At 43.6% G+C, this 25,693-nt stretch overlaps 1 protein-coding gene across 6 annotated transcripts in view; it reads left to right on the forward strand.

Moving 5' to 3' along the window:
• ubr4 (ubiquitin protein ligase E3 component n-recognin 4) overlaps positions 1-25,693 on the forward strand; it is a 151,003-nt gene that overhangs the window by 85,016 nt on the left and 40,294 nt on the right. For all 6 annotated transcript variants that reach the window (XM_056275365.1, XM_056275367.1, XM_056275368.1 and 3 more), the window contains 22 exons: positions 36-170; positions 3,864-4,038; positions 4,412-4,543; positions 4,769-4,890; positions 5,323-5,434; positions 5,640-5,770; positions 6,699-6,876; positions 8,678-8,782; positions 14,247-14,384; positions 14,801-14,969; positions 15,200-15,404; positions 15,505-15,618; positions 16,516-16,725; positions 17,091-17,240; positions 17,564-17,791; positions 18,408-18,486; positions 18,603-18,839; positions 21,531-21,699; positions 22,023-22,167; positions 24,165-24,250; positions 24,345-24,432; positions 24,856-25,049. In XM_056275365.1, the coding sequence (XP_056131340.1) occupies positions 36-170; positions 3,864-4,038; positions 4,412-4,543; positions 4,769-4,890; positions 5,323-5,434; positions 5,640-5,770; positions 6,699-6,876; positions 8,678-8,782; positions 14,247-14,384; positions 14,801-14,969; positions 15,200-15,404; positions 15,505-15,618; positions 16,516-16,725; positions 17,091-17,240; positions 17,564-17,791; positions 18,408-18,486; positions 18,603-18,839; positions 21,531-21,699; positions 22,023-22,167; positions 24,165-24,250; positions 24,345-24,432; positions 24,856-25,049 (3,302 nt within the window). The remainder of the gene's footprint in view (positions 1-35; positions 171-3,863; positions 4,039-4,411; positions 4,544-4,768; positions 4,891-5,322; positions 5,435-5,639; positions 5,771-6,698; positions 6,877-8,677; positions 8,783-14,246; positions 14,385-14,800; positions 14,970-15,199; positions 15,405-15,504; positions 15,619-16,515; positions 16,726-17,090; positions 17,241-17,563; positions 17,792-18,407; positions 18,487-18,602; positions 18,840-21,530; positions 21,700-22,022; positions 22,168-24,164; positions 24,251-24,344; positions 24,433-24,855; positions 25,050-25,693) is intronic.

Raw genomic sequence — 25,693 nt, forward strand, 5'->3', positions numbered from 1 at the left:
GTCATTCTTTCTACTGAATCCATTCATCTGTCCAGGAAAAGAACAAGGCGGCAGCATTAGAGCTGGCAACTCTCCTCCTGTCCATTCCAACCCCTGCTGGGGTGCAGCAGCAGACCAAGGGGCTTCTTGCCAGTCTGCATACCAGTCGCACTGCCTACCATAACCACAAGGTAAAAAAATTAAAAGAATACAACAGCTTCAAATAGGCAAAGAGAGCGAGACATCAGCATCCAACTTCTGTAGAATTGAATTTGTAGAGTTGTATCATCTCCAGAAATAGATTAAATATGTATTCTGACATTAAAATTAGTTACTATTGGCTAAGCAAAGGAAATAAGTCCAGTAAAATTTATTTTATGTGCTTCCAGCAAACAAAATGTACCTTAAAGTCAGACTGAAATCAGATTGAACTTTTCATGTCTAAAAATGTTAAAGATGGCACAGTGAAAAATTGAGCGTTAAGGTTCATATGTAAACAACTAATTTATTAGTGACCTTTTTTAATACCTTTATAATTGTTCTCATCTGAACTTTGAGGGAGTGGTCTAGTCCTCATTAATATTTGCGAGCTTACCTTTGAGTGACAAGTACATGTAAGGTTTGGCGGTAACGGTGGGCGGTGTTTCATATTGATGATTTGACCTGATTGGCTGTATGTGTGTAAGTAAATGAGTGCATCTGATGACATCCTGAATATCAGAAATAAGACTTGCTGACAAGCTGACCTAGGGAAAGGCTTTCAAAAAGAGAAAAATAGAAAAACTGAATTCTTCCTTTTATAACTTTTTTGCTTAACTGGCCAGCGGGGCCAGCCCTACAACCACGAATATCTTGTCACTGATCATGTTTAGAGTGACTGAGAGAGCAAGTTACACAATTAAGCTGCTGGATCAGGTGACCAACATCACTGAAGTTACATGATTGGTCAGCTGACCAACGACATCTTTGGCAAACACGGAAGTAGGAGTTTCCCTATTGGCTGCTGCTCTTTCAAAATGAATCGGCCCAGCGGTACCAGCTCATTCCACCCTTGTCGCTCACTAATGAGCAGAATATATTTCTGCTTGTGGATACTACTGAAATGTCAAGAGTGGAATATTTTGCTGCTCTTTCCACATCTGGTTATGTACTGTAACAGTCCAGCATAGAGCAGAGTAGGAGAGAAAACAGCTCCCCATGCACTGAGACGCATGAGGGAGAGCCCACAGTTAAAGCACCCCAAATAACAATCACTGACAAAACACTCAGTACACAGTGAATCTTAGAAAAATTAGATATCTGCAGATGGAAACAGATGAAAGAGGAGGGGGTAATTAACAGAAAATTAGAATAATTATAATTGCCATTAAATTAAGTTCTCTTTTAGGGCTGTCCCGAATACCTTGGCTTTGAATATTCTGTAGCAAGTTTTCGAAGGTATTTGAAGCTTCGCTATGACAGGGGGTGACCGACTGTGCAATAATCAAATTAAATAAATTACAGCCTTAGACTATAACAACTAAATTGCTCATATGTTTGCTGTTATTATTAATTAATTATGTCTTTATCACATGCTACCATTAGACTGTTGTTGTAATCAATTACTATGCAATTGAGAGACAAAGGCAAAATCGACAGATTGCATTCACGTGGACACTGGATATCATTATTTTGGATGAGAGCAGGATGGTAAAATAAGATGACACTGGCAAATTATGCTGACAGTGGCAGACGGCACTGCTTTCCAAAGTTAAAATACTTAGGTAGCTGTTTTTTGTTTCTTGTGATTTTTCTCCCCAATTGTACCCGGCCAATTACCCCACTCTTCCGAGCCGTCCCGGTCGCTGCTCCACCCCCTCTGTCGAGCCGGGGAGGGCTGCAGACTACCACATGCCTCCTCCGATATATGTGGAGTTGCCAGTTGCTTCTTTTAACCTGACAGTGAGGAGTTTCGCCAGGGGGACATAATGTGTGGGAGGATCATGCTATTCCCCCCAGTTCCTCCTCCCCCCTGAACAGGCGCCCCAACCAACCAGAGGAGGCGCTAGTGCAGTAACCAGGACACATGCCTAAATCTGGCTTCCCACCCGCAGACACGGCCAATTGTGTCTGTAGGGATGCCCGACTAAGCCGGAGGTAACACAGGGATTCGAACTGCCGATCTCCGTGTTGGTAGGCAACTGCCTTAGTGACTAACCCTGCTGGCATCGTTCATGTATGCTTATTGACCCCAGTTCTTTGCAGACCTCCTCAGTGTCTGCCTCCATACCTTACTATCTTACCTTACTATCCATTACCTTACTATCCTTAGCTTACTTAGAAACTGTTAGTCTCAATTTCAGCCTGACTTTAAAGAACAAAGGACAAAAATAAACATACAAATATATCTGAGATATAGTGTCCTTTTCTTGTGTAACCTTGTCTTCAGCAAGTTTGAGACTTGACAATAAAGACAAACTAAAGTGTTCTACCAAAGTCAACTCCACCAGACGATGGCCTGGGGGGAATGTGTTTGGTCACGCTCGCGCGCGCGCGTGTGTGTGTGGGGGGGTTTGGGTGTGTCTGTCTGCAGCTAATCTCACAAACTACTGGACCTAATCTCACAAACTACTGGACCTATTAGCCTAAAAACTTTTTTGTATAGATATGACTGTATGATGAAGAATCTCTCATGGTTGCGGTGATTGAGAACCTTTGAAAAATGTTTGTTCTCGCTATCGCCACTCCTTCTCTCCATTCACTCTAGCTCACTTGAACAATGCTGCTCTCTGTCGCTGCCCGATCTAAGTCAGCCAAGCACATGCGTGACTCAAATCCACAGTTGAGTCGGATCAGGTAGCGACAATATCAAATCCAAAACATTATGCGTTTGCTTTGAGTGGCTGTTGCAGCTAGAAAAGCGCCATAAAAATATGTAACTTGATTGATTGATTGATTGATTGATTGATTGATTGATTTTGGTATTAATCTTGAAAGAATGAGAAGTTGGTCATATTTTGCAAGCCAGCAAATATTCACTGTTGATCTCGGTACAGGAGAACTGGAGGAACACTGGATGAACCAAAAATAATTCACCTTATTCTCCTCGCCGCCACATGGAAGGGCCATAGTGTCCAAAGTTAAAACTTCGCTATAAAAATGCAATTTCAAGAGCAGGATTATCACAATCACAGCTGGAAATCCTTCGCTACAATAAAACATTTTCCATGGCTGAGCTATGTTTTCTCACTGTTGTTTTATGAGTGAAAGTCATCCAGCAGAGTGGCAATTCGCCCTGATTCATTTTTTATCATGGAAACCGTTAAACACATTTGAAGTTTTTCCTTACTGTTTTATTGCTTTAGAATGAATTAAAGTCAATCAGCAGAGCAGCCATTCGCCTTCATTTTATATCATGAAAACCTCAACGTTTAAACACATTTGAAGTCTTTTAATAAGGGATTTGAAATTATGATAGCCTGATCTCTCATTTCATGCCTGATCTCTCATTTCATGTCAGTTTGTTACATTCATGAGAGGTTTTGCCTAGGAGGCTGCTCATCCACAGACTGACAGACAAAACATTTTTATTAGATACATTTTTTAGCTTGCATATAAAAACCTTTTTTCCCGCCATATTTCCCGTTCAATAGACTTTGGCGCTGTACAAGTCTTATAATGGCAGGAAAATCACTGGTTTTTCTGTCCATGTGTGCGTGTATTTCCCTTCTCCCGGTAGGCAAAAAAAGGGGTGGTTTGTCGCCAAGTTCAAACACCGGAGAAGGGGAGATATGTACAGCTGATGGAGATCTGCACTCTATTGAATACACTCTTGTTGATGTTATTATAGTTGTAATAAACTGTAAAAGCACTAAGTAGGCTCCCCATCTTTTTCCTTTCCTCAGGACCAATCCCTGTTGAGTAATGCGGTGCAGTGTCTGAACAGCTGCAGCCATGAGGGGAGGGAGCTGGACCCAGACGTCTTTCAGAGGCTGGTGATTACAGCCCGCTCCATCGCCATCATGAGACCCAACAATCTGGTCCATTTCACAGAGACCAAGCCACCACCCCATGATTCTGGTAAGATATTCTGCTTCTGCAGGGGACAGTTGTTCTGGATATTTTGTGTTTTTGGCTTGTTTGGTTGTAAAGTAAGGTATTCAACCCTTACATTATTATAGTTTTTGATGTATTAAAATGCTATTCAGATTCATATCTGTGAATTAAAAAAAGTTTGAACCTTGCTTTTTATGGGATTTTGGGACACAGTAACCCCAAAGTAAGCACAGGTTCACCTTACTTAAGAGTCCTTGTGGAGATTATTACCAATTACAATAATAACCAGTAAATCAAAAGGTAATTTGAGCCTGTGTTGATATGGTGATCCATCTAACACCGGAGTCAATTAAATTTGTGTGGACTCATTTGTATAATTTGTCCTGTTTATATCCAGAACTTACAGAGGATGGACAAAAGCAAGGGGATGGCGAAAGTGGTAATTTCATCATGCAGCTGGTGAATAACTTTTGGAAGCTCCATGCCCTCAAACCAAAGAATGCTTTTCTTGCTCCTGCTTGCCTGCCCGGTAAATGGAAACACTTGACGCATTCAACCTTACAACTTCTATTTTCCTATTGTGTTTGATGTCAAATGTTTCAAATATTACTTAAAAATGACTGTTTGCTCACCATCTGACCTTGCTACTGTATGAGCAAACATGAGGGTTTGTTTTAAGAACTGTATCTCCAAATGGATTTAAAAAAAATTATATCGATGTCCAGTTTTGTCTTATTTTGTTTTATTTTCTAAGGTTTAACTCATGTGGAAGCGACTGTGAATGCCCTAGTGGACATTATCCATGGATACTGCACATGTGAACTGGACTACATCAATGTAGCCTCCAAAATCTACATGCAAATGCTACTCTGCCCTGTAAGTATATGCAAATGTAATTACCACATCATTGAATGCCTTTACATTTATTTTAATGTCCCATCATTGTTTGGGATCCGCCAAGCTTTCCAATTCTGATTACCACATCCCAGTAATCCTAATAAGGTTATTTTGCAAATGCAAGTCCAAATTGGATCTATACCAAGATTAGGCGTTTCCCATTTGAAGTTAACTTGGAATGATTCCTTTCTATATTATTAATGTGTCTATTGTTACTTAATGTATAGGAATATTTGTAACCTTTACATGAAGGTGCAGACAAACAGATTTCCCAGATTGTTCTTGAACTAAGATATGAGCCATATAACAGAGCTCACTATGTAAAGACAAATATGTTTAATGCTACACAGTTGGTAGTGATGAGTGGCAGTTATTATTGTGCATTTCTTTGACGCCATCCCATTTTTCCAGGATACGTCCGTGAGCTTTGCATGTAAGCAGGCTCTGATTAGAGTGCTTCGTCCAAGAAACAAACGCCGGCATGTGACACTTCCTTCTCCCCCACGCTCCAACACACCTATGGGTAGGTTTTAAACAGGCTTTTTATATCTGTGGTTAAGTTTATGTTTTTGTGAGAGCTTTGAAATATCAACTAACCACTCAAGGAAAATGACAAAATCACTAAAATGGATACGACCATTAAAACTTGGAAGAAGCCAGTAAGCAAACATTTGCATTCATTTGTCCAAGAGTGGCTCGAATCTCAATTCGAAATTGTTCTTTCCCAGGAGACAAAGATGACGACGACGATGATGATGCTGACGATAAGATTCAGTCAACTGTGATGACCGGAGGAGAGGAGGGCAGACAGGAAAGTCAAGAGCAGAGTGAGGTTGACCACGGAGACTTTGAGATGGTGGTGAGCAAGGAGGGACATCACCCAACACTTGGATTTATGTTTTTCTTTCTTTCTCTTTCTTTTTCTTTCTTTCTTTCTCTCTCTGTCTCTTTCTCTCTCTTTGTATAGCCCTAAATCTCACTCCTTCTCAGAGAGCTTTATATTCACACAGTCAGAAAAGAGGGTAGATAAAGTGAATGACAATGTATAATACCCTCTGTCATTAGACCCTTGATTCAAATGTGGAACAACGCCACAAAAAAAAAAAACCTCCAAGAAAAAAATTGGAGAAACCTCAGTTTTCTTTCATTCCTTCCTCCTTTCCAGCCTTCCTTTCCTGGATGTGATTTGTTTTCATTCTGGTGTTGTGTGAAAAATGTTGTTGCTTGGTAGCCATCTTTAGTAAACAGAAGGCTCATTGTTTTCAGAGGTTAATTGCTTTACCACCCACCCACCATTCACATCCAGTTTCAGTCTGTCCATTCATACAAGAGATAATACGAGTCCTATTCTTGATTTGAGGCTATTTTTCCCCAATAATTTCTCACTTGAAGCACTATTTAGACTAAGTCCTGATTTTATCCCATAAAAAAGGGCATCAGCAGTTTTAGAATGTACTTTCCTCTTATGCGGACAAATAATTTTCCAATTATACATAATTCTCATCCTCGGAGCATCCTCTTTCTTTCTTCCTTAAATGTTCTATCAGGAGCCAAGCCAATGTGTTGAATGCTTGTGTGTGTGTGGGGGGGGATGGTGGTGGTGGTGGCGTATGTCACTCATCTGGATGTGTGTGTGTGTGTGTGTGTGTGTGTGTGTGTGTGTGCGTGTGTCTCTCTCTCTCTCTCTCTCTCTCTCTCTCTCTCTCTCTCTCTCTCTCTCTCTCTCTCTCTCTCTCTCTCTCTCTCTCTCTCTCTCTCTCTGTGGTTGTCTGTGTGTCTCTCCCCAGTCTGAATCGATGGTGCTGGAGACAGCAGAGAATGTGAACAATGGTAACCCGTCTCCCCTGGAAGCTCTTCTGGCAGGAGCAGAGGGTTTCCCTCCCATGCTGGACATCCCACCTGATGCGGATGATGAGACCATGGTGGAACTGGCCATTGCTCTGAGCCTACAGCAGGATCAACAAGGTGAGCAGGATAACAAAACACACAATCATTCAGTGACATACCTCCTGGTTCGAAGGTTCAGTGGTTTGAAGGTCCAGTGATAGGGGTCCAGTAGGGGTGAACTTTTCTGGCAAATCAGTCACATTATTGTGTGGTAAGGAGATTGGTAGTAGTTTCACTTGTCTGTTATTGTTCGTTAGGTTCCTTACAATGCTAATTTAACTATTATTAGATTTATAATTTTAGATGCTATGGTAGATTAGATTGTTAACTAGGCTGTCATGCATCGTAAAGAGTGAGCAAGCATACCAGATGTGTCTCCTTTCTACACAATTAGTTAAAGGGAAAAGTCACCTATTTTCAATCTTATCTCTCTCTGCTACAAGGATAGCGCATGAACACCTGCTGTTGTTGCAATGGGAAAAAACTACAGCCTAGCAGGGTTTCTAATGCTCTAATCTACTCTAAACATGCTATTCAAAATGCACATCCTCATTCTCTTGGCTAAGCTATGTTTCCAATGGTGGAAATGCCATCCCACAACACTAGTGCAAAGGATTTTACAGACAACAATACAGAACTTTACATGCAATCCATTCTGGTACGTATAGGCACTGTGGAAAAGATTGTGAGCAGGAGAAAGCCAATTTTTCTGTCAATATAGTACGCAGTGAGGATTTCATTGCTTCAGTAGATTTCTTTACTCATCAGTACTGATTGCATATACACAAAACAATCGTTGAAATGATGGAAACAGACCTACTATCAGTAATCACACAAAAAAGGTTTGCGCTTGATATGCCATAAAGTTAAACTAATGCAATTAATTAGGATATTTGTTTTTATTTATTTATACTGTTTTCATTTTTACTCTTAGTTATATGGTCTTACTCTTATTTTTGCCTTGATTGGTTTTATTTCTTCGTAAAGCACTTTGTAACATTGTTTTAGAAAAGCTACTACTACTACTTATGGCTGCTCCCATTAGGGGTCGCCACAGCAGATCATCCATTTCCATTTCTTCCTGTCTTCTGCATCTTCCTCTATCACACCAGCCACCTGCATGTCCTCCCTCACCACATCCATAAACCTCCTCTTTGACCTTCCTCTTTTCCTCCTCCGTGGCAGCTCCATATTCAGCATTCTTCTCCCAATATATCCAACATCTCTCCTTCACACATACCCAAGCCATCTCAGTCTAGCCTTTCCTGCTTTGTCTCCAAACCATCCAACCTGAGCTGTCCCTCTTAATATAATAGTTCCTAATCCTGTCCTTCTTCGTGACTCCCCGTGAAAGTCTTAGCATCTTCAACTTTGCCACTCTGCCACTCTTCTCCACCCACTTCACTTTGCCTGCACTCCCTCCTCCCCCCCTCTTCTGCACTCCCCGTTACTTTGGACAGTTGACCGCGAGTATTTAAACTCATACGCCTTCGTCACCTCTACTCCTTGCATCCTCACCATTCCACTGTCCTCCCTTTCATTCGCGCATAGGTATTCCGTCTTGCTCCTACTGACTTTCATTCCTCTTCTCTCCAGTGCATACCTCCACCTCTCCAGGCTCTCCTCCACCTGCGTCAAGTGCTATATAAATAAAGTTATTATTATTATTATTATTATCATCATCATTATTTATAGCAGGATTTTTGAACCATTGACAAAAATGTTACCAGTCCACTCCAAAGACCTTTAACCACGTTTTTTTTTATGTTTGGGAATGGTACAGCATTTACAGTTGCCTGAGATTTTCAGGTTGAACATTAATGAGATGAGAATTGTTGAGCCTGTGGTGACTTTGTGTTTAAATATTTGTTGTTTTTAGGCAGTAGCAGCAGTGCCCTTGGCCTCCAGAGCTTGGGCTTGTCAGGCCAGGCCCCTAGCTCCTCTTCACTGGATGCAGGCACCCTTTCAGACACCACAGCCTCAGGTAAGATCACCTCTGTGACAAAGTATACCAAAAATCTACAGGACTTTGTGGCTAATAAATCCTCAAATTCATCAACTGCCTTGTTTTCCTTACAGTTAAACCTACAAAGGATTCTTTGTTAGCTGTCAGAATGGCTTGTTCTCCTTCATAGCATTCGTTTTGATGTCTCACTATGGGATATCACCCCTCGCGTATTCACAGAAGCACTTGTACCACTACGCCATGGCTAGCAGTCATGACGTGTGTGTCAGGGCCCTGCGCCTTATATATGACTGAGGCAGCATCACTCATCATTCAATCACCTCTTCTCGCTTCAGAAGCAAACTACTCTCAACCGTATCTTAAGCTGACTAGCTAAACTGTCTTCAGACCAGAGTGAACACCTCCATCGCCGGACGCTAGCCGCTGAAATACCGGTATGGCTGCCTTCACAATAGGTCGTTTTTTACTCTAGCCTGTCGCCTAGCCTCTCGGGTAAGGCCCCTATTCTCACTGGTCCCACTCCCGAGGAACACCAGCTCAGTGTCGTTGAGGAGGACCAAGAATCAGAGGGTGAGGATTTTCTGGTGTCAGAGGAGGACGACAAGGATAGTTTTTCCTTCATTCCCCTATCACAAATTCCCAGCTCTCCATACCTGTCCGCTACTCTTAAGGGTGAGGCTGCACAGCCTCCACCTAGCGCTGACATGCATGATGTGTGTAAATACACTGTGGAGAGACTGGGAATCCCATGGCCCACTGCTGTCGTGGAGGCTCCCCGGTCCCGCTACGAGGGGAAGAAATTGCCCCAGGCCAATTGGACTGCAAGACAGCTTCTCTGGTGTTCCCCGAGCTCCTGGAAGAAGTCACCGTCTCATGGAATGAAAATCCACACTCCAGCAAGACCCCCATTCATGGAGCATCTTCCCTGGATTTTGAAGGGATGGATAAGCATGCCATGGCCTGCATGCCGCCCATGGAGCTGCTGATGGCAGCCCACCTCCACCCACGGTTGTCGGCTACATCATAAAGACCACCCACCCTCCCCGCCAAAGCCAACCGCTTCCAGTCCGCTATGACTGAGTGAGCCCACAAGGCGGCAGCCCTGACGTTGAGAGCACTCACCGTCACCTCCATGTTGTCTGCTTACCAAGCGGAGCTTTTCGATGACATGACCGAGGTACCCGACGCTTCCGTGTGGGATGAGATTACCACGATTGCGGATATCTGTCTGTGTGTCCAGCAATGCACTGTCCAGGCTGCGGGGAAGTGTATGTCGATGTTGGTGCTGCAGGAGAGGGCAAGATGGCTCAATGTGACGAACTTGTCGGATAAAGAGAAGGGGGACATCTTGGACATCCCAGTTGTTGCTGATGGCATATTTGGCTCTGCTCTCACTTCCATGCAAAAGAGATGCAAGGCAGAGAAAAAGGAAGACAAAGCCTTACAGCTCTGTCGCCCACAGAAAGCGGACGTGTCAGCTGTACCCTGTTCCCTGGCAGTCCAGGGTTCCGGTGTGTCTGGGGAGGAATCCCCCAGTGCAAACCCTCTCTCGGTGGTATGCAGGCCTGGAGCTCAGTTCGTGCATCCCAGCCAAGAGGAGACGAGACTTAGTTCAAATGTGGGATTGTTCAAAGCCACATTCAAGTCTCATGAGCACTCACACACACGCACTGGGAAAAAAATAAAAAGAAGTTCATTCACTGACACATCTGGGCACATAGCCGAGGGCGCAGTATTGCATGTTTTTTTTTTCAAAAGAGAAAAAGATAAACACAAAGTTGCAAAACACAGTGTTTCCCCCTATAACACCACCAGAGGGGGTCAATGACCTCCCTGGGGTGAAATAGCCCAGGGCAGCTGTCCTGAGTCTTATCAGTTCATGCATGTGCAATAGCACCCAGGTGTATGGACCACTATCAGCTGCTAAGGGGCAGCGTCATACAGTTAAGAGGTTCCCAGAGATTGTGTAGATCAGACAGAGCCTCAGTCACATCTATCTTCACGGATAGAGAGTTTGGTGTTGAAGACACTGGCCAGGGGCTACAGACTTCAGTTTGCCACAGCGCCTCCTCGTTTCAATGGCGTCATTGCTTCCCGTGCTCAGGAAGAGTCAGCCCGGGTGTTACAGGAAGAAATATCTGCCTTGTTATACAGAAACGCCATATGAATAGTGCCACATGAGCAGAGGCTAGAGGGTCTCTATTCGAGGTATTTCCTGGTCTCAAAGAAGGGGGGGAACGGCATTCATCCCATTCTGGCCCTATGTGCTTTAAACAAGTATCTCAGGAGATAGAAGTTTTGCATGCTCATACACACACCCCTGATATGCTTGGTGCACCCGGGCGATTGGTTCACATCGATCAACCTGAAGGATGCATATTTTCACATCCCAATTTATCCTCCACACAGGAAATATGTAAGGTTCGCATTTCAGGACACTGTGTACAAGTACCTAGTACTCCCATTTGGCCTGTCACTGAGCACGAGGGTGTTTGTGAAATGTGACGAGGTGGCTATAGCTCACCTCAGGGAGTGAGGCATCCGCTTAGCCACCTATCTGGACGACTGGCTGCTGCTGGCATGCTCGGAGCAGGAGGCTGTTATGCACACGGTCATTGTGTTGACACACCTGGCCGAGCTGGGGTTTGTGGTGAACAGGGAAAAAAGTGTTTTAACACCGAGATGGAACATAGTCTTTCTGGGTATCATGTTGAATTCGCTCACCCACATGGCGCGCCTGTCAGCTGGGAGAGTTGACACATTCAGGTCCTCTCTGGCACATTTTGTCATAATGAAATGGGTCAGATATGGTCTGTGTCTCAGGTTATTGGGACTGATGGCGTCAGCGCTCTGGGTGTTGAGGCTGGACAGGCTGTACATGAGAGATTTTCAGCATTGGATGGCTTCTCTCAGACTGGACTCCGTGCGCCACAGACCCCAAAGGGTTACCGTGTCTGCTTCATGCACTCTCGCGCTCTGCCCTTGGAAACGGCTGCCTCTCCTGACGGAGGGTGTGCATATGGGCACAATACCAACCAGAAAAGTAGTGACAACGGATGCCAACCTATCGGGCTGGGGCGGTGTTTTTGAAAGCAGGGCAGTAAATGGGGTCTGGAGCACACATCTCCATCACACCCATATAAACTACTTGAAGCTTCTAGCAGTGTTTCTAACGCTAAACATTTTCTGCCGTTTCTCCGGGGGCATCGTGCTGGTGAGGATGGATAATATGACCACAGTGGCCTATATCAACCGCCAGGGAGGTCTGTGCTTCCAACAGCGGCACATTTTGGCATGCAAATTGATATTGTGGAGTGATGTGCATCTCCTCTCTGTGAGAGCAACGCACGTCTCTAGGATTCAGGATTTGAGTGCAGACCTCTTGTCCAGAGGGAATCCCCTTTATGCAGAATGGAAACTGCCCCTGGCTGTAGTGGATCAGATTTGGACATGGTTCGGCCGCGCAGCAGTGGACCTGTTTGCGTCGGGATAGAACTCACAGTGCCCACTGTTTTTCTCCCTGCACGACCAGAGTGCACCGCTGGGAGTGGATGCGTTCATGCACGAGTGGCTGCGCGTTTCACTATATGCATTTCCCCCACTGGCCTTGATTCCCCCGACATTGTTCAGGGTGCTGGAGAATTGTCTTTCCATTTTTGATTGCTCCTCACTGGCCATCCATGCATTGGCTGGCGGAAGTGAAGCAGCTCCTCTGCGGTAGAGACCTCTTTCAGGCGCACGGCAGATATTTCACCCCCATCCAGAGTGGCTCGCCCTGTGGGCCTGACATACTGCACTATCAAGAGTGTCATTGATACGATTCAGAATGCCAGAGCATCATCCACCAGGTCCCTTTATGACCGTAGGTGGAGAGTGTTTGAGGAATGGTGTGCTAGTGCACAGGAAATTCCCTTTCAATGTTCGGTTGGTGCAATTTTGTCCTTTCTACAGGACCTGATTGACAAGAAGAAGGCATTTTCTACTGTCAAGGTTTACTTGGCTGCTATTTACACTTGCCATGTTGGTTTTGATGGTAAGCTGGCAGGCCAGCATCCCCTTATTTCTCTGTTTATGAAGGGTGCACGGAGACTACACCCTCCTGTGTCACCCTCCTGGGATTTGACTGTAGTTCTGGAGGCCCTCACCAGTCATCCCTTTGAGCCACTCAAACACAGAGACATGAAAATGTTGTCTCTTAAGGTGACTTTGTTGTTGGCTTTGGCTACGGCTAAGCGTGTGAGTGATATTCATGCTCTGTCTGTGCATCCTACTTGTATGCGATTCACCCCAGGGAACCTTGGGGTGACCTTGAAGCCTAATCCTGCTTTCCTCCCTAAAGTGGTCAATCCATGCTTGCCAGTGGACCTGACGGCTTTTCAGCCGCCTCCTCACAGCTCTGTGGAGCAGCAGCGGCTGCATATGTTGTGCCCAGTTCGTGCTTTCGTGGAGGGAATTAGGGGCTTCCGGAAAGGGGATCAATTATTTGTGTCCTCGGCTAAGCCTCACAAAGGTAAGCCCATCACCAAACAGAGTTTCTCACTGGATAGTGGATGCTATCATGCTGGTTTACTCTATCCAGCTCAGGCCTTCAGCTTCCATCTGGTTTGCGGGCACATTCTATGACGGGTCTTGAGACCTCTTGGGTCCTGGTTGGGGGCGGTCTTTATCCAGGATATCTGTGTGCAGCTAGCTGGTCATCGCCCCTCACATTTGCAAGGTTTTATAAGTTGGATGTTACATCTTCAGGCCTTGATCATGCTGTCCTGAGCATGGGTTCCTCAGTGGACCTGCCTCATCCACACAATTCTTTGTGGGGAGGGGGGCTGGTGGTCATTGAGATGCTTGTCTGGCAATACGGGGTCTCCATATCCCATAGTGAGACATTGAAACGAACGCTATGAGAGAGAACTTTAGTTTACCTCCATAACCCCGGTTCTCTGAGTAGCATGAGTGAGCTGTCTCACCAGACCACCCTTCTTGCTGTTGGAGTGAAGTGCGCTTGTTTTGAGTGACGCTGTGTCAGTCATATTTAAGGCACAGGGCCCTGGCGCAGACGTCATGACTGCCAGCCAATCAGGGCCGGCGTAGTGGTACAAGTGCTTCTGTGAATATGCGAGGGGGCGTATCCCATTGTGAGATGGCTCACTCATGCTCCTCACAGAACCGGGGTTACGGAAGTAACAAAGTTATGTAGTGAAAGCCAGGTGTTAACAGCCTTTGGCTAGTTACGTCAAGATGACTCTTTAAGGGTTAGGGATAGGGTTTGATATAGTATTTCCCCAATGGCAAGAAATACCAAATATTTGAATGACAAAGAATTAAAGAAAAAAGTATCCTTTGACACCAAGTTCACAAATATTTTGTATGCACTACATGCTTTATTGACAAGCTTTTTTTTGTTCATGTAAACATTTTCTTGTTTATCCCGGCCAAATGAGAGCCTATGGTGTATTTGCTGTTACAGCTATTGCTATGATTTCAGCCCCGGCATCGGATGACGAGGGCAGCACGGCCGCCACAGATGGCTCCACGCTGCGAACTTCCCCAGCTGAGCACGGAGGTAGTGTGGGCTCTGAGAGCGGAGGCTCTGCCATCGACTCTGTGGCTGGGGAACACAATGGTGAGAGATTAAATGTAGCTATACTTAATGAAACTGAATAAAGGCCTTGAATTGGTGCCTTTGTAATAATGAAAAAATAACAAAAAAACATGTATTATCTGTTTATTAATAACTTGGTTACTAACTTATTTATTCACTTATTTCATAGATTTTAATGACAATATTTGAAGTGTTTCAGCACTACAGCATTGTATGTATATCTAAAGAAACAAACTGCCTAAAGGGAATTTAATCAGTATTTCTGAAATGTAGTGAAACAAATCTGTGAAGCTTTTACTTTTTTTATACAGGGAACTGAAATTGCGTACTATAATTTCCTATCTTTATATTTTTTTGCTGTTTTAGTTGCAATAATTTGTGATCCCAATGCTTATTATGTCTGTCATGTGTGTGCGTGTGCGTGCACATGCATACAGTGTCGGGTCGCAGCAGTGCCTACGGTGACACGGCGGTGGAAGGCCACCCTGCGGGTCCTGGCAGTGTAAGTTCCAGTACTGGGGCCATCAGTACCACTGCAGCCCAGCAAGAGTGTGAGGGCTCAGAAGGAGAAGCAGAAAACGAGGGAGATGTCCACACCAGCAACAGGTCAGTGTTCTCCCAATCAGGTAGACTATGCAGTCATTAGTATCGATACAGTTTTTCAGCTTCAAAAGCCTTTGTCTGCAAGCTTTCACCCAGCTAAAGTGTTCTTAATGCTGGGATCAGACTATACGATTTCAGCCAGATTGTGACGCTTAGTTGACAGTGGCTTTAAGGATATAATAGCTTTTTCTTTTTTTGTTTTTTCTAATCATGTACAAGTGTTATTGTTCCAGGTTACACATGGTGCGTCTCATGCTACTGGAGCGGCTTCTGCAGCACCTGCCTCAGCTCCACAATGTGGGGGGAGTTCAAGCCATTCCCTACATGCAGGTCATCCTCATGCTAACCTCTGACTTGGACGGTGAGGATGACAAGGACAAGGGTGCCCTAGATGACCTTCTCACACAGCTCATCGCCGAGCTTGGCATGCACAAGAAGGTATCTGCATCCACGCTGTCACTGACAGATCGATTGTTTAACTTGACCAGGTTGGATGTATAGCAACTGTTGTGTTCACTCTACCCCCGGAAATTTACAGGACGTGTCCAAAAAGAATGAGCGTAGCTCCGTCAATGAAGTGCACCTGGTCATTATGAGACTCCTCAGTGTCTTCATGTCTCGCACTAAGTCTGGCTCTAAATCTTCTACTGAGGTAAGTCCCCCCCCTTCCTTCCCAGGTAAAGATAAGCCTTGCAAAACTTCGTGTCATGTTAGGACAATTCTGACAGCTGTGCAACATTGTGGCTGAACAAGAAATGTGGATTTGTTCTGCAAAGCTGTCAAATTGGTGCAAAATTATCAAGTGCACTCCTAAGAAGAAATAAGCCTTGTTTCACAAGGCTTTCTGTGTTTGTATGTTTTGAAAATAAACCTTGAAAATGACAATAAAAATAAAACCGACTAATCGTCAGAATGTCTGTATTTTTGTTTGGCTCATTAACATAACATCGCCCTGCCAATGGCCTTTTATCAACCCACAAAAGGAGAAGAAATAATGAAGGTTTTTCAACTGCTTTTATTCTTTTTTTTTTTTTACATTTATTTCTGATTTTTCCCTTTTTTCTCCCAATTTAGTGGCCAATCGATCCCTATTTTAATTCAAACACCCACCCTCGCACTGCATGCATTCGCCAACTGCATCTCTCCGGCCGGCAGTCTCGAAGGAGACCGCCTCCCCACTTTCGTGACGAGGCGACTCCAGGCCGAACCACTGTTTCCTCCGACACACACAGAGACGCATTCACGTGACGAACACAAGCCGACTCCGCCCCCCTCCCGAAGACAGCGCTTGCCAATGATTGCTGCTTCATCGAGTCCGGCCATAGTCGGATCTGACGAGACCGGGGCGCGAACCCCAGTCCCCAGTGGGCAACTGCATCGACACAAAGCCGATGCTTAGACCGCTACACCACCGCGGACAACTGCTTTTATTCTATTTGTTTAAACGAAAACACTATTCTTAAGAAAACCGCTCTACTTAGGTACTCCAAGAAAATTGCCAAGTATTTGACTTCTTTGTGACAGTTGCCCCTCCTTTTTCTCTCCACAGTCATCCTCCCTTATCTCTAATGCCACTGCAACAGCCTTGCTCAGCCTGGGAGCCATCGACTACTGTCTCCATGTGCTGAAGTCCCTGCTAGAGTTCTGGAAGAGCCAGCAGGGCGAGGAGGAGCCTGTGGCCACCAGCCAGCTCCTCCGTCCACACACTGCCTCATCTCCCCCTGACATGAGCCCTTTCTTCCTCCGCCAATATGTCAAGGTAGCAAAAAAAAACCTCCCACTTGCTGTTTCTAACTCATGTCCACATTGAAGCATCTGTTTTAGCAGGCCAAATAAAAAGAAACAATTTGTCCACACTAAAGCCTCTGTGTTGGCAGGCCAAATAAAAAGAAACATTGCTGATTATTATTTAGTACTTTTGACTCTTTTTAAACTTTACCAGTGGGCACAATGAGAAAATTAGACAAACTGCCCCAAAAATAACCAGTTATGTCTCTATATTGATGGTCTGTTAGTTGATTAGTCTCACTGACACCACGAGACCATTTACTGTTTGAAGTTGGAACTGACTGCTTATTCTCAAAATCTGTCATGTTAAACACACATGGTTGCTTCCCCTCTCAGGGCCATGCTGCTGATGTGTTTGAGGCTTACTCCCAGCTGCTTACTGAGATGGTGCTACGGCTACCATACCAGATCAAGAAGATAGCAGACAGCAACCCCCGTATCCCACCTCCAGTCTTTGACCACTCCTGGTTCTACTTCCTGTCTGAGGTAATTCAGTCGCCTCGTCTGTATTTGCCACTACACCCTAGAAAGTACAGGTTTATTGGCCATGTCCTTGAACTTCCCTTACTTGCTAGAGGTTTTTGGAGGTACTATGTAGATTCATGTGCATTCTTATTGAGAGTTTTGGAGCACAATCATCAAGCGTCATGAAACTTTTTTGCAGGGGTTCCTTGTTGAACCTTAAGTGATTCCTGTAATGTTTATCTGTTGAATTTTTAAAGGGTTTTAGGCTTTTAATTATCTGGGTCTTGACATGTGAACTTGAACTCTCCGTGTTAGATGAAGCCTTTTCTCTTTCTCTTCCTCAGTACTTGATGATCCAGCAAACCCCATTTGTCAGGAGGCAGGTTCGTAAGCTGCTGCTATTCATCTGCGGTTCCAAGGACAAATATCGGCAGCTGCGGGACCTGCACACACTAGACTCTCATGTGCGTGGCATCAAGAAGCTCCTTGAGGAGCAGGGCATCTTCCTCCGGGCAGGCGTGGTCACGGCAACATCTGGCTCTGCCTTACAATACGACACACTCATCAGCCTGGTGAGTGTCCAGTAAACAGCCGTTCTTATCTCCCTGGTTCATCTCAAAACAATCAGGAAAATGGATTTACAAGAAAAACTGATACATTTTGGTTCTCAGAAGAGCAATTTAACAATACATCTTTGAAAGAATTAAAACCACTTTGTCGCTAATGCTGATAGACCTTTTTGTCTGTCTGTTTTTATCACTTGAATTATCAACAGTACCTTAAAAGCTGCTTGAGGGAATATTTTTATGGTAAAATATTACCTTTCATTTGCTATTATTGTTGAAAAGCCAATGAAAAAAAATTCCCAATTTAAGGCCCACCTAAGTCAATGCAAATACTCCAGTACAATAAAGCATACGTGTTCTTAGTTCTTCAGTTACTTTATGTAATGGTTTTTGGTCCAAAATTACATATTTGCTTTTGACATTCATGCTTGGTTATGCTCCATTGTCATGGATCAACATCCATTGTCACGGAGCATAACCGAACCACAACTGCCCCTTATTATATGAGACTTATGACACAATGCCCTACGGATGTTTTATTTTACTTTGAGTGTCTGCATGTGTGTAAAACTTTCAGTCATTGTGTATGCTTGCACTCAGCTTCTTTCTCTTCTATGTGCAGATGGAACATCTGAAAGCTTGCGCTGAAATTGCCACTCAGAGGACCATCAACTGGCAGAAGTTCTGTATGAAGGATGACTGTAAGTTGTCGGATTAATTTGTGTACAGTATTTTTTTTAAAGGATAACAACCATTAAAAGCACGTGTCCCCCCCCCCTCTCCTCCTCTCTACTCTCATCTCCTCTACCCTCTCTAGCTGTGTTATACTTCCTACTGCAGGTCAGCTTCCTGGTGGATGAGGGCGTGTCCCCAGTGCTGTTACAATTGCTCTCCTGTGCCCTCTGCGGGAGTAAGGTACTGGCTGGGTCCTCTTCTTCTTCATCTTCAGGGGGAGGTTCCAGCAGTAGTGGACAGGCAGGAGCCACCCAGTCCTCCCAAAGCAAGTCCTCCAGCAAGAAGAGCAAGAAAGAAGACAAGGACAAAGACAAAGATGGTGAGGCAGTAACACAGATGTTTGTCATACTCATCATGACCTCGCTTTTTGAAATGATTTGGTTTTATTTTAGTTGGTAGCACAAATCAGAGTGACAGGAGGAAAGGAGCAACATAAAAAGTGTCAGATGGGGATGCTATAGTGATATGGAAGCCATGTTAATTGTTATTCTTATTTATCAAAGGAATTGATATATAGTTGGCCTCATGCCCAAAAATTTATATGTCCAGTAAAAAGTCAATAGAAAATTTTACTCTTTGCTCATTGGCACTAAATACAAGTTGGGTCCACATAAAGACATTGGTGTATTTAGCTACCATAGTGTTTTTAAGGTTTAGCACCTTAAAAACACATTGACGTGCGATGCACAGCAATTGTAATTTCCTAGGCTCCGATTTGAAAGACAACACCTCTCATGCTCAACACATGCTGGTTACTTTTATCTGGGATCAGAAAATTGATTTGGGTGTCATATTGAATCATAATACTTGTGTTGTGATACAAATCCTTTTGCCGACGTCATGCTAATACACTGCTCTAGTTATCCACATGTAATGGAGCATCTTTTTGGAGATTAAATTTGTTTGCCAGGCAAAATATTTAAGTGGTTCTGCTCTCCCTCTCCTATCTGTCTTGTTGTGTTCCACTTCATGTTCTTTGTGCACTAGCTATTGATGACATTCATTTTCAGAAAGTGTGCTGTTTGAGTGCTCTTTTAGCTTGAAGTAGATTGAGTCATTGATCATGACTCAAGTTCTCTTCAGGGTAATTGATTCTGTTATTAATGGTCCTGCCACTTCTCTTTTTGAACCTGACGTTGAGTTGTCCGAAAAATTTCTCAGTCATTTTGTAAATAAGGTGGAGAATATTAGGCCCCAAATCCAGCCAGGCTCTTGCATTCGTTCTACTCCCCTTGTAAATTCTGCCTCTTTTACCCAGTTTGAACCAATTACAATTTCAGTATTGGAGAGTATAGTCTCCGGTATGAACTCCTCCTCCTGCATCTTAGACATCATTCCCACTAAAATGCTCAAGGAGGTGTTTTCAACTATCAGCCCCGCTATTCTGCAGATTCTTAGTAATTCTCTGGCCTCTGGTTCTTTTCCAGACAGTTTTAAGCATGCCATTGTTCACCCATTGCTGAAGAAACCTAATTTAGATCCCCTGTCCCTAAGTAACTACAGACCAATCTCCAAATTGTTTTTTCTATCTAAGGTTCTGGAGAAAGTAATTTCTTCTCAATTGATTTCTTTTTATGAACACTAATACTGTTTTTAACAGTTTTCACTCTGCTTTTAGAGCACTTCATAATACTGATCAGCTCTAGTTATGGTCACTAATATCCTACTGCTGACTGCAGACAGGTGACTGTTTGATTTTAATTCTTTTAGACCTAAGGGCTTCTGCCTTTGACACAGTCGATCACAACATCCTCTTACATCGTTTAGAGACTTGGGTTGGCATCAAGGGCTCGGCTCTTAGTTTATACGCTCTTACCTTACCAACAGAACTTTTTCTGTTGTTCTGGGTAACTCCACTTCCTCGGTGGCTCAGTTGAGTTGTGGTGTCCCTCAAGGCTCAGTTCTTGGCCCCCTTCTCTTTTCTATATACTTGCTGCCCCTTAGCCAGATCATTCAAAATCACAATGTGCTTTACCAGCTTCATGCCACTAAAACCCAAAGAACCTAGCAGCCTAGCAAATCTGACAACTTGCCTCTCTGATATTAAATCCTGGATGTCCCAAAATTTTCTTAAATTTAATGATGGTAAGTCTGAGGTCATTCTGTTCGGTCCCGAAAATTCCATTAGCCCATTTGTTACTAATCTTGGTGATCTGTCAGGCTTTCAGGTAGTCTTAAGCAGGGAGCTAGGAATCTTGGGGTAATATTCAATGCTAACCTCGGTTTTGATAATCAAACATGTTGTTCAGTCATGCTTTCTCCAGCTCAAGCTAATCTCCAAAATTAGGTCATTTTTATCAATTGCCGATCTGCAAAAAAGTTGTACATGTTTTTATCTATTCTCGGCTTAACTACTGTAATGCACTTTATTCTGGTATCAGCAAGGGCTCCCTCCCTCCACTGTCTGCAGTTGGTACAAAATGCTGTTCGGCTCATTACTGGGACAAAGAGGCATGACCATATCACTCCTGTGCTTGCCTCCCTACACTGGCTTCCTGTTAGATTTCGAATTGATTTTAAAATTTTATTGTGCACTTTTAAGGCTTTAAATGGTCTTGCTCCTACATACATTTGTGATTTATTGACCTGGTAAATGCCCCCTCGACCATTAAGATCTGTAGATGGAGCCCTGCTGGTTATTCCCAGGTCTCGGTTTGTCACAAAGGGTGATCAGGCTTTTGCTGTTAGAGCCCCCACTCTATGGAACTCTCTTCCTGTTGAACTAAGACAAACCAAGTCTCTAGCTTCTTTTAAATCTTGTCTTAAAACTTTTTCTTTTTATGAAAACTTTTACAAATGTATATTTGTTTTTATTTATTTATACGGTTTTAATTTTTACTCATACTTATTTGGTCTTACTCTTTTTTTTCCTTTTGTGGTTTTATTTCTTTTTAAAACACTTTGTAACATTGTTTTAGAAAAGTGCTATATAAATTAATTAATAATTATTATTATTATTAAGTTATCATGTGATGGGTTGTTTTGTGTTTACTTGGGCGGTTGGCTACAGGTGATGGAGTTGGGAGCCAAGAAGATCAGTTGTGTATGGCACTGGTCAGCCAGCTGAACAAGTTTGCGGATAAGGAGACGCTCATTCAGTTTTTACGCTGCTTCCTGCTCGAGTCCAACTCATCTGCTGTACGCTGGCAAGCCCACTGCTTGGCACTGCATATATATAGGTACTGATCATGCTTTCTCTCTCTCTCTCTCTCTCTCTCTCTCTCTCTCTCTCTCTCTCTCTCTCTCTCTCTCTCTCTCTCTCTCTCTCTCTCTTTCGCTCTCTTTCTCTCTCTCTCTCTCTCTCTCTCTCTCTCTCTCTCTCTCTCTCTCTCTCTCTCTTTCTCTCTCTCTCTCTCACATACAAATGAGTTCGTCTGAAGTAAATCAAGTAAAATTGTGTACAGCAATACACATGGGCATACTGGAATGGATGCATGGTGAATACATACCATGTACGGGCCACCAACATCTGACACTCTCTCTCCCTGTCTTTCTGCTGTAGGAACTCCAGTAAGTTTCAGCAGGAGCTCTTACTGGAGCTGACATGGGCCATCTGGCCTGAGCTCCCTGCCTATGGCCGCAAAGCTGCCCAGTTTGTGGACTTGCTGGGATACTTCTCCCTCAAGACCCCACAGACAGAGAAGAAGGTTTGTGTGACAAAGTCACATGCTGTAGGTTGCAGGTCTTGCACTGTCTGTCCCTCTTTGAGGCATGTAACATAAATATTTGATGTTTAAAAGTGCTCTTTTTGTCTCCATACTTAGCCTGAAATTGTTGCATGTGTGTTGTGGCTGTATTGATTTCAGAAGCCTCTGTCCACATGATGACAATGTTCATATTGGCATGTTGACTGGATTATGGTGATGAAAGGTCATTTAAAAAAAAATAACCTAGTCAACAAAAGGTCTTGTTTTTGATTCCGAGTGCTAGTATTGTCGAAATTCTGATAAAATACAGAGAGAAGAGAGCACACACTTTACTGGCTTTTGCATTGTGGTAAAAAATAGGTGCTCTTTTTAAGGTTCAAGAGTGTTGTAATTGACAAGACTTGAGGAAGAAGAAGCGAGGACACCTTCCTCGAGTCTTAAGAGTCTTAACTGTTAAAAATGGCCTTGTAAATATACTATAAAACAATGCAATTGGCAAGAGCTTGCTTTTGGCTGTGTGTATGTGTGTTAATCACAATATGAGTATGACTACTACGTGCACAAAAGCTGACTTGATAGTAGAGCCCTGTACGGGACTGTTTTCTTAATCCCACCCCCACTGGATTTCTGACCATTACCGCTTGCTCCAGCAATGTGTGTATGTGTGTTACACTCCCTCCCTCGGGAGGTGGCAAGTATTGGGCTAGATGTCCTACTTGCCAAAAGGAATGCGAAGCGGTGCGGTGGCCTCTCGCTTCCTGGTGTAGTGATCGGCGCGGGTCCATCAGGACCTTATCTTAAGGCCGCTCCTACGCAAATGTGTCTGCAGCAGCTCTCGTGGTACCTCCTGTTTTCACAAAGTCTGCTGCGGGGGCGACCGGGTTCCCAGTGGTATAACCAGGTGGGTCGATTGGACTCGTTAGCTTTGGTCGGCAGCCTGTCTAGGAGAAGGACAACTCTAATTTCGAACCCGGGTAGATGAAGCTCGTTAGCCTTGTCAGGCAGTTCAGGAGAAGGAAAATTCTGATTTAAAACCTCCGCTGCCTTGGGGGTATACTCGTCTATGGGAAAGGCTTCGGGAAGAAACGCTGAGGAAAAATCTGCATCCGTCTCCATTGCCAGTCGTCTCGCTTAGTCTTGCCACTGGTAGTGGTCTCGGATGAGAGAGTGGGTTGATGATGCGCAACTCTTCCTCACTTTAATCATCGCACAAGTCATCAGTCATCCATCGCAGGATGACTAGATGGTCCTCGTCGCTGCGATGGACGAATAACAATAACACACTCCCTCCCACTCTCGCAATGTGTGTCCACTCCCGCCCACATTCGCAAACATTCTGATCATTCACGCCCCCTTAATAGAGTTCCATTTGTGTCTTCTCCCGTCCCGTAGGGAAAACACGTTATTTTAATGTGTAGGATTAACAAAGATATGCGTTGGAAGAAATGCTTTATCTTTGAAGGAGCACTTACTTCAACCAGGGAGAACAGAGAAGCTGTGTCACCTCAACTCAGAGGTGCCAGATTTCTGCCCATTGTAGATCAATACTTTTTCACATTTGTTGCAACTAACGAAAGTCCAGTTCGTTTCCATCTTTGTCAGTAAAAACAGAAATTTTCTCAATGTCGGACTTGCTCTGCTTTTGTATTGTAATGATCTGCTTTGGTCTTCTTTTCAACTTTGTTTGTTGACTCCATTCTTCTGGTTAGCACTAGCTAAATTCCGGGACTCGCAGTTTAATTTTTGACTGCCTGCTCCTACCCACAAAAACTGCCTGCTCTCGCGAGATTTGCGTTGGGTCTCACGGGATCCCAGTCCCAAACAGTCCTCTACTTGGTAGCTTCTATACCTGTGGATAACAGACAGTAGGTACAGTAATAGAACAAAATAGAAAGCTTTTAAATGACAATTCTAGTCATGTCTATTATCTTTCTAGAAACGTGTCAAAGCATTTTCTTTATCAACAGAACCTATTATTTTTTCCTTTTTTTTTCCAGCTAAAGGAATATTCTCAGAAGGCTGTGGAAATCTTGAGGACACAGAATCATATCCTAACCAACCACCCCAACTCAAATATATACAAGTAAGACTTTGTAGTTGTACTGTCTGTGGCATTGACGATACAATAGATGACATTGGCGACTCAATATGGCTGTCATCTGTTTGCGGTCTTGCAGCACTTTGTCAGGATTGGTGGAATTTGATGGCTTCTATCTCGAGAGTGACCCTTGCCTTGTGTGCAACAACCCAGAAGTTCCCTTCTCAGTATGTGATGTCCGTTTAACTTTGTCTAAATACAACTCCTCCTCCCTTAGACATAGTGTAAAGAGTAAGAGCAGTTTCATGTATTGCTATCTTTTACATTTTATTGGCTCAGTTCTTTTCACATTGGCCAATATCAAGCACGCCTTTTGGTTGAAGTCTGACCCAAAATGAGGAAATTGTTACTTGAGTGTAATGCATTGTGGGTTCAAAATGCATTAGATTGGTTTATAACAATGTCATACCAAAAATTATCCCTACCACAAGTAGGCCAAGGATTAGTTTGGTGTGCATTTGAGTTCACACGGAGTGTTCCCACCTGTCAAAATGATCCAAACCTATAAAAAAAAAAATTGATAAAGCCGTCCAACATAGTAGATCCACTTTAAACAAATGTTTACTTGGGCTCTTCTTTTGATTCTGCAGAATATCAAGCTTTCATCTATCAAAGTGGACACGCGCTACACCACCACTCAGCAGGTGGTCAAGCTTATTGGCAGCCACACCATCAGCAAAGTCACAGTGAAAATCGGTGACCTGAAACGCACCAAAATGGTCCGCACCATCAACCTGTACTACAACAACAGGACTGTACAGGCTATAGTGGAGCTAAAAAACAAGTGAGGCCTTACTTCATGTGTCTTCCTCTCAATCTTTTTTTGTTTTTGTCTCTCTCACTCTGCCTGTCAGTCTGTCTCTCTTTGTGTGTCTCTCCACTTCCTAAATTATCTTCTTTCTCCTTCTCTCCTGTCCTCTCTCTCCCTCTCTTAATAATGTGAAACATCCACAATGTGAAATACAGATGGAACAGTTTGTACACACCACCCGTTGCTACTGAAACCTCTAGCATGGTGTGGGTGACCTCCAGGTAGTGCTCACTCCTGTCCTTCCTGTAGGTGACTTGGGGTTTAATGTAAAAAGATGGTCTCATTCATTCAGCTGCATGTCACTTTGACTTTTGAAAATCTATTTGGGCAGGGGGAAAATTCCTTTGGATGGGTTGCCCAGATAAAATCTATGTATGGGAAACACATTGATCTGTTGTTCTTTCGCTTTCCTTTCCCTTCCTTTTTGTCTCCATATAAGTGTCACTTCACAGTTAAGATGCTAGACTATTAAGGTTGTCTTATTTAAAGAGATACTAAACACTTAACTGTGTTTTTTGAGCTGTAAATAAATGATATGACTGTACAGTGATGAAACATTAATGCTGGTATTAATACTGACATTTCTTACCACATTTATAAAAATTGGCACTTCATGG

This window comes from Lampris incognitus, chromosome 2 (assembly GCF_029633865.1).
Source record: "Lampris incognitus isolate fLamInc1 chromosome 2, fLamInc1.hap2, whole genome shotgun sequence".
NCBI lineage: Eukaryota > Metazoa > Chordata > Actinopteri > Lampriformes > Lampridae > Lampris > Lampris incognitus.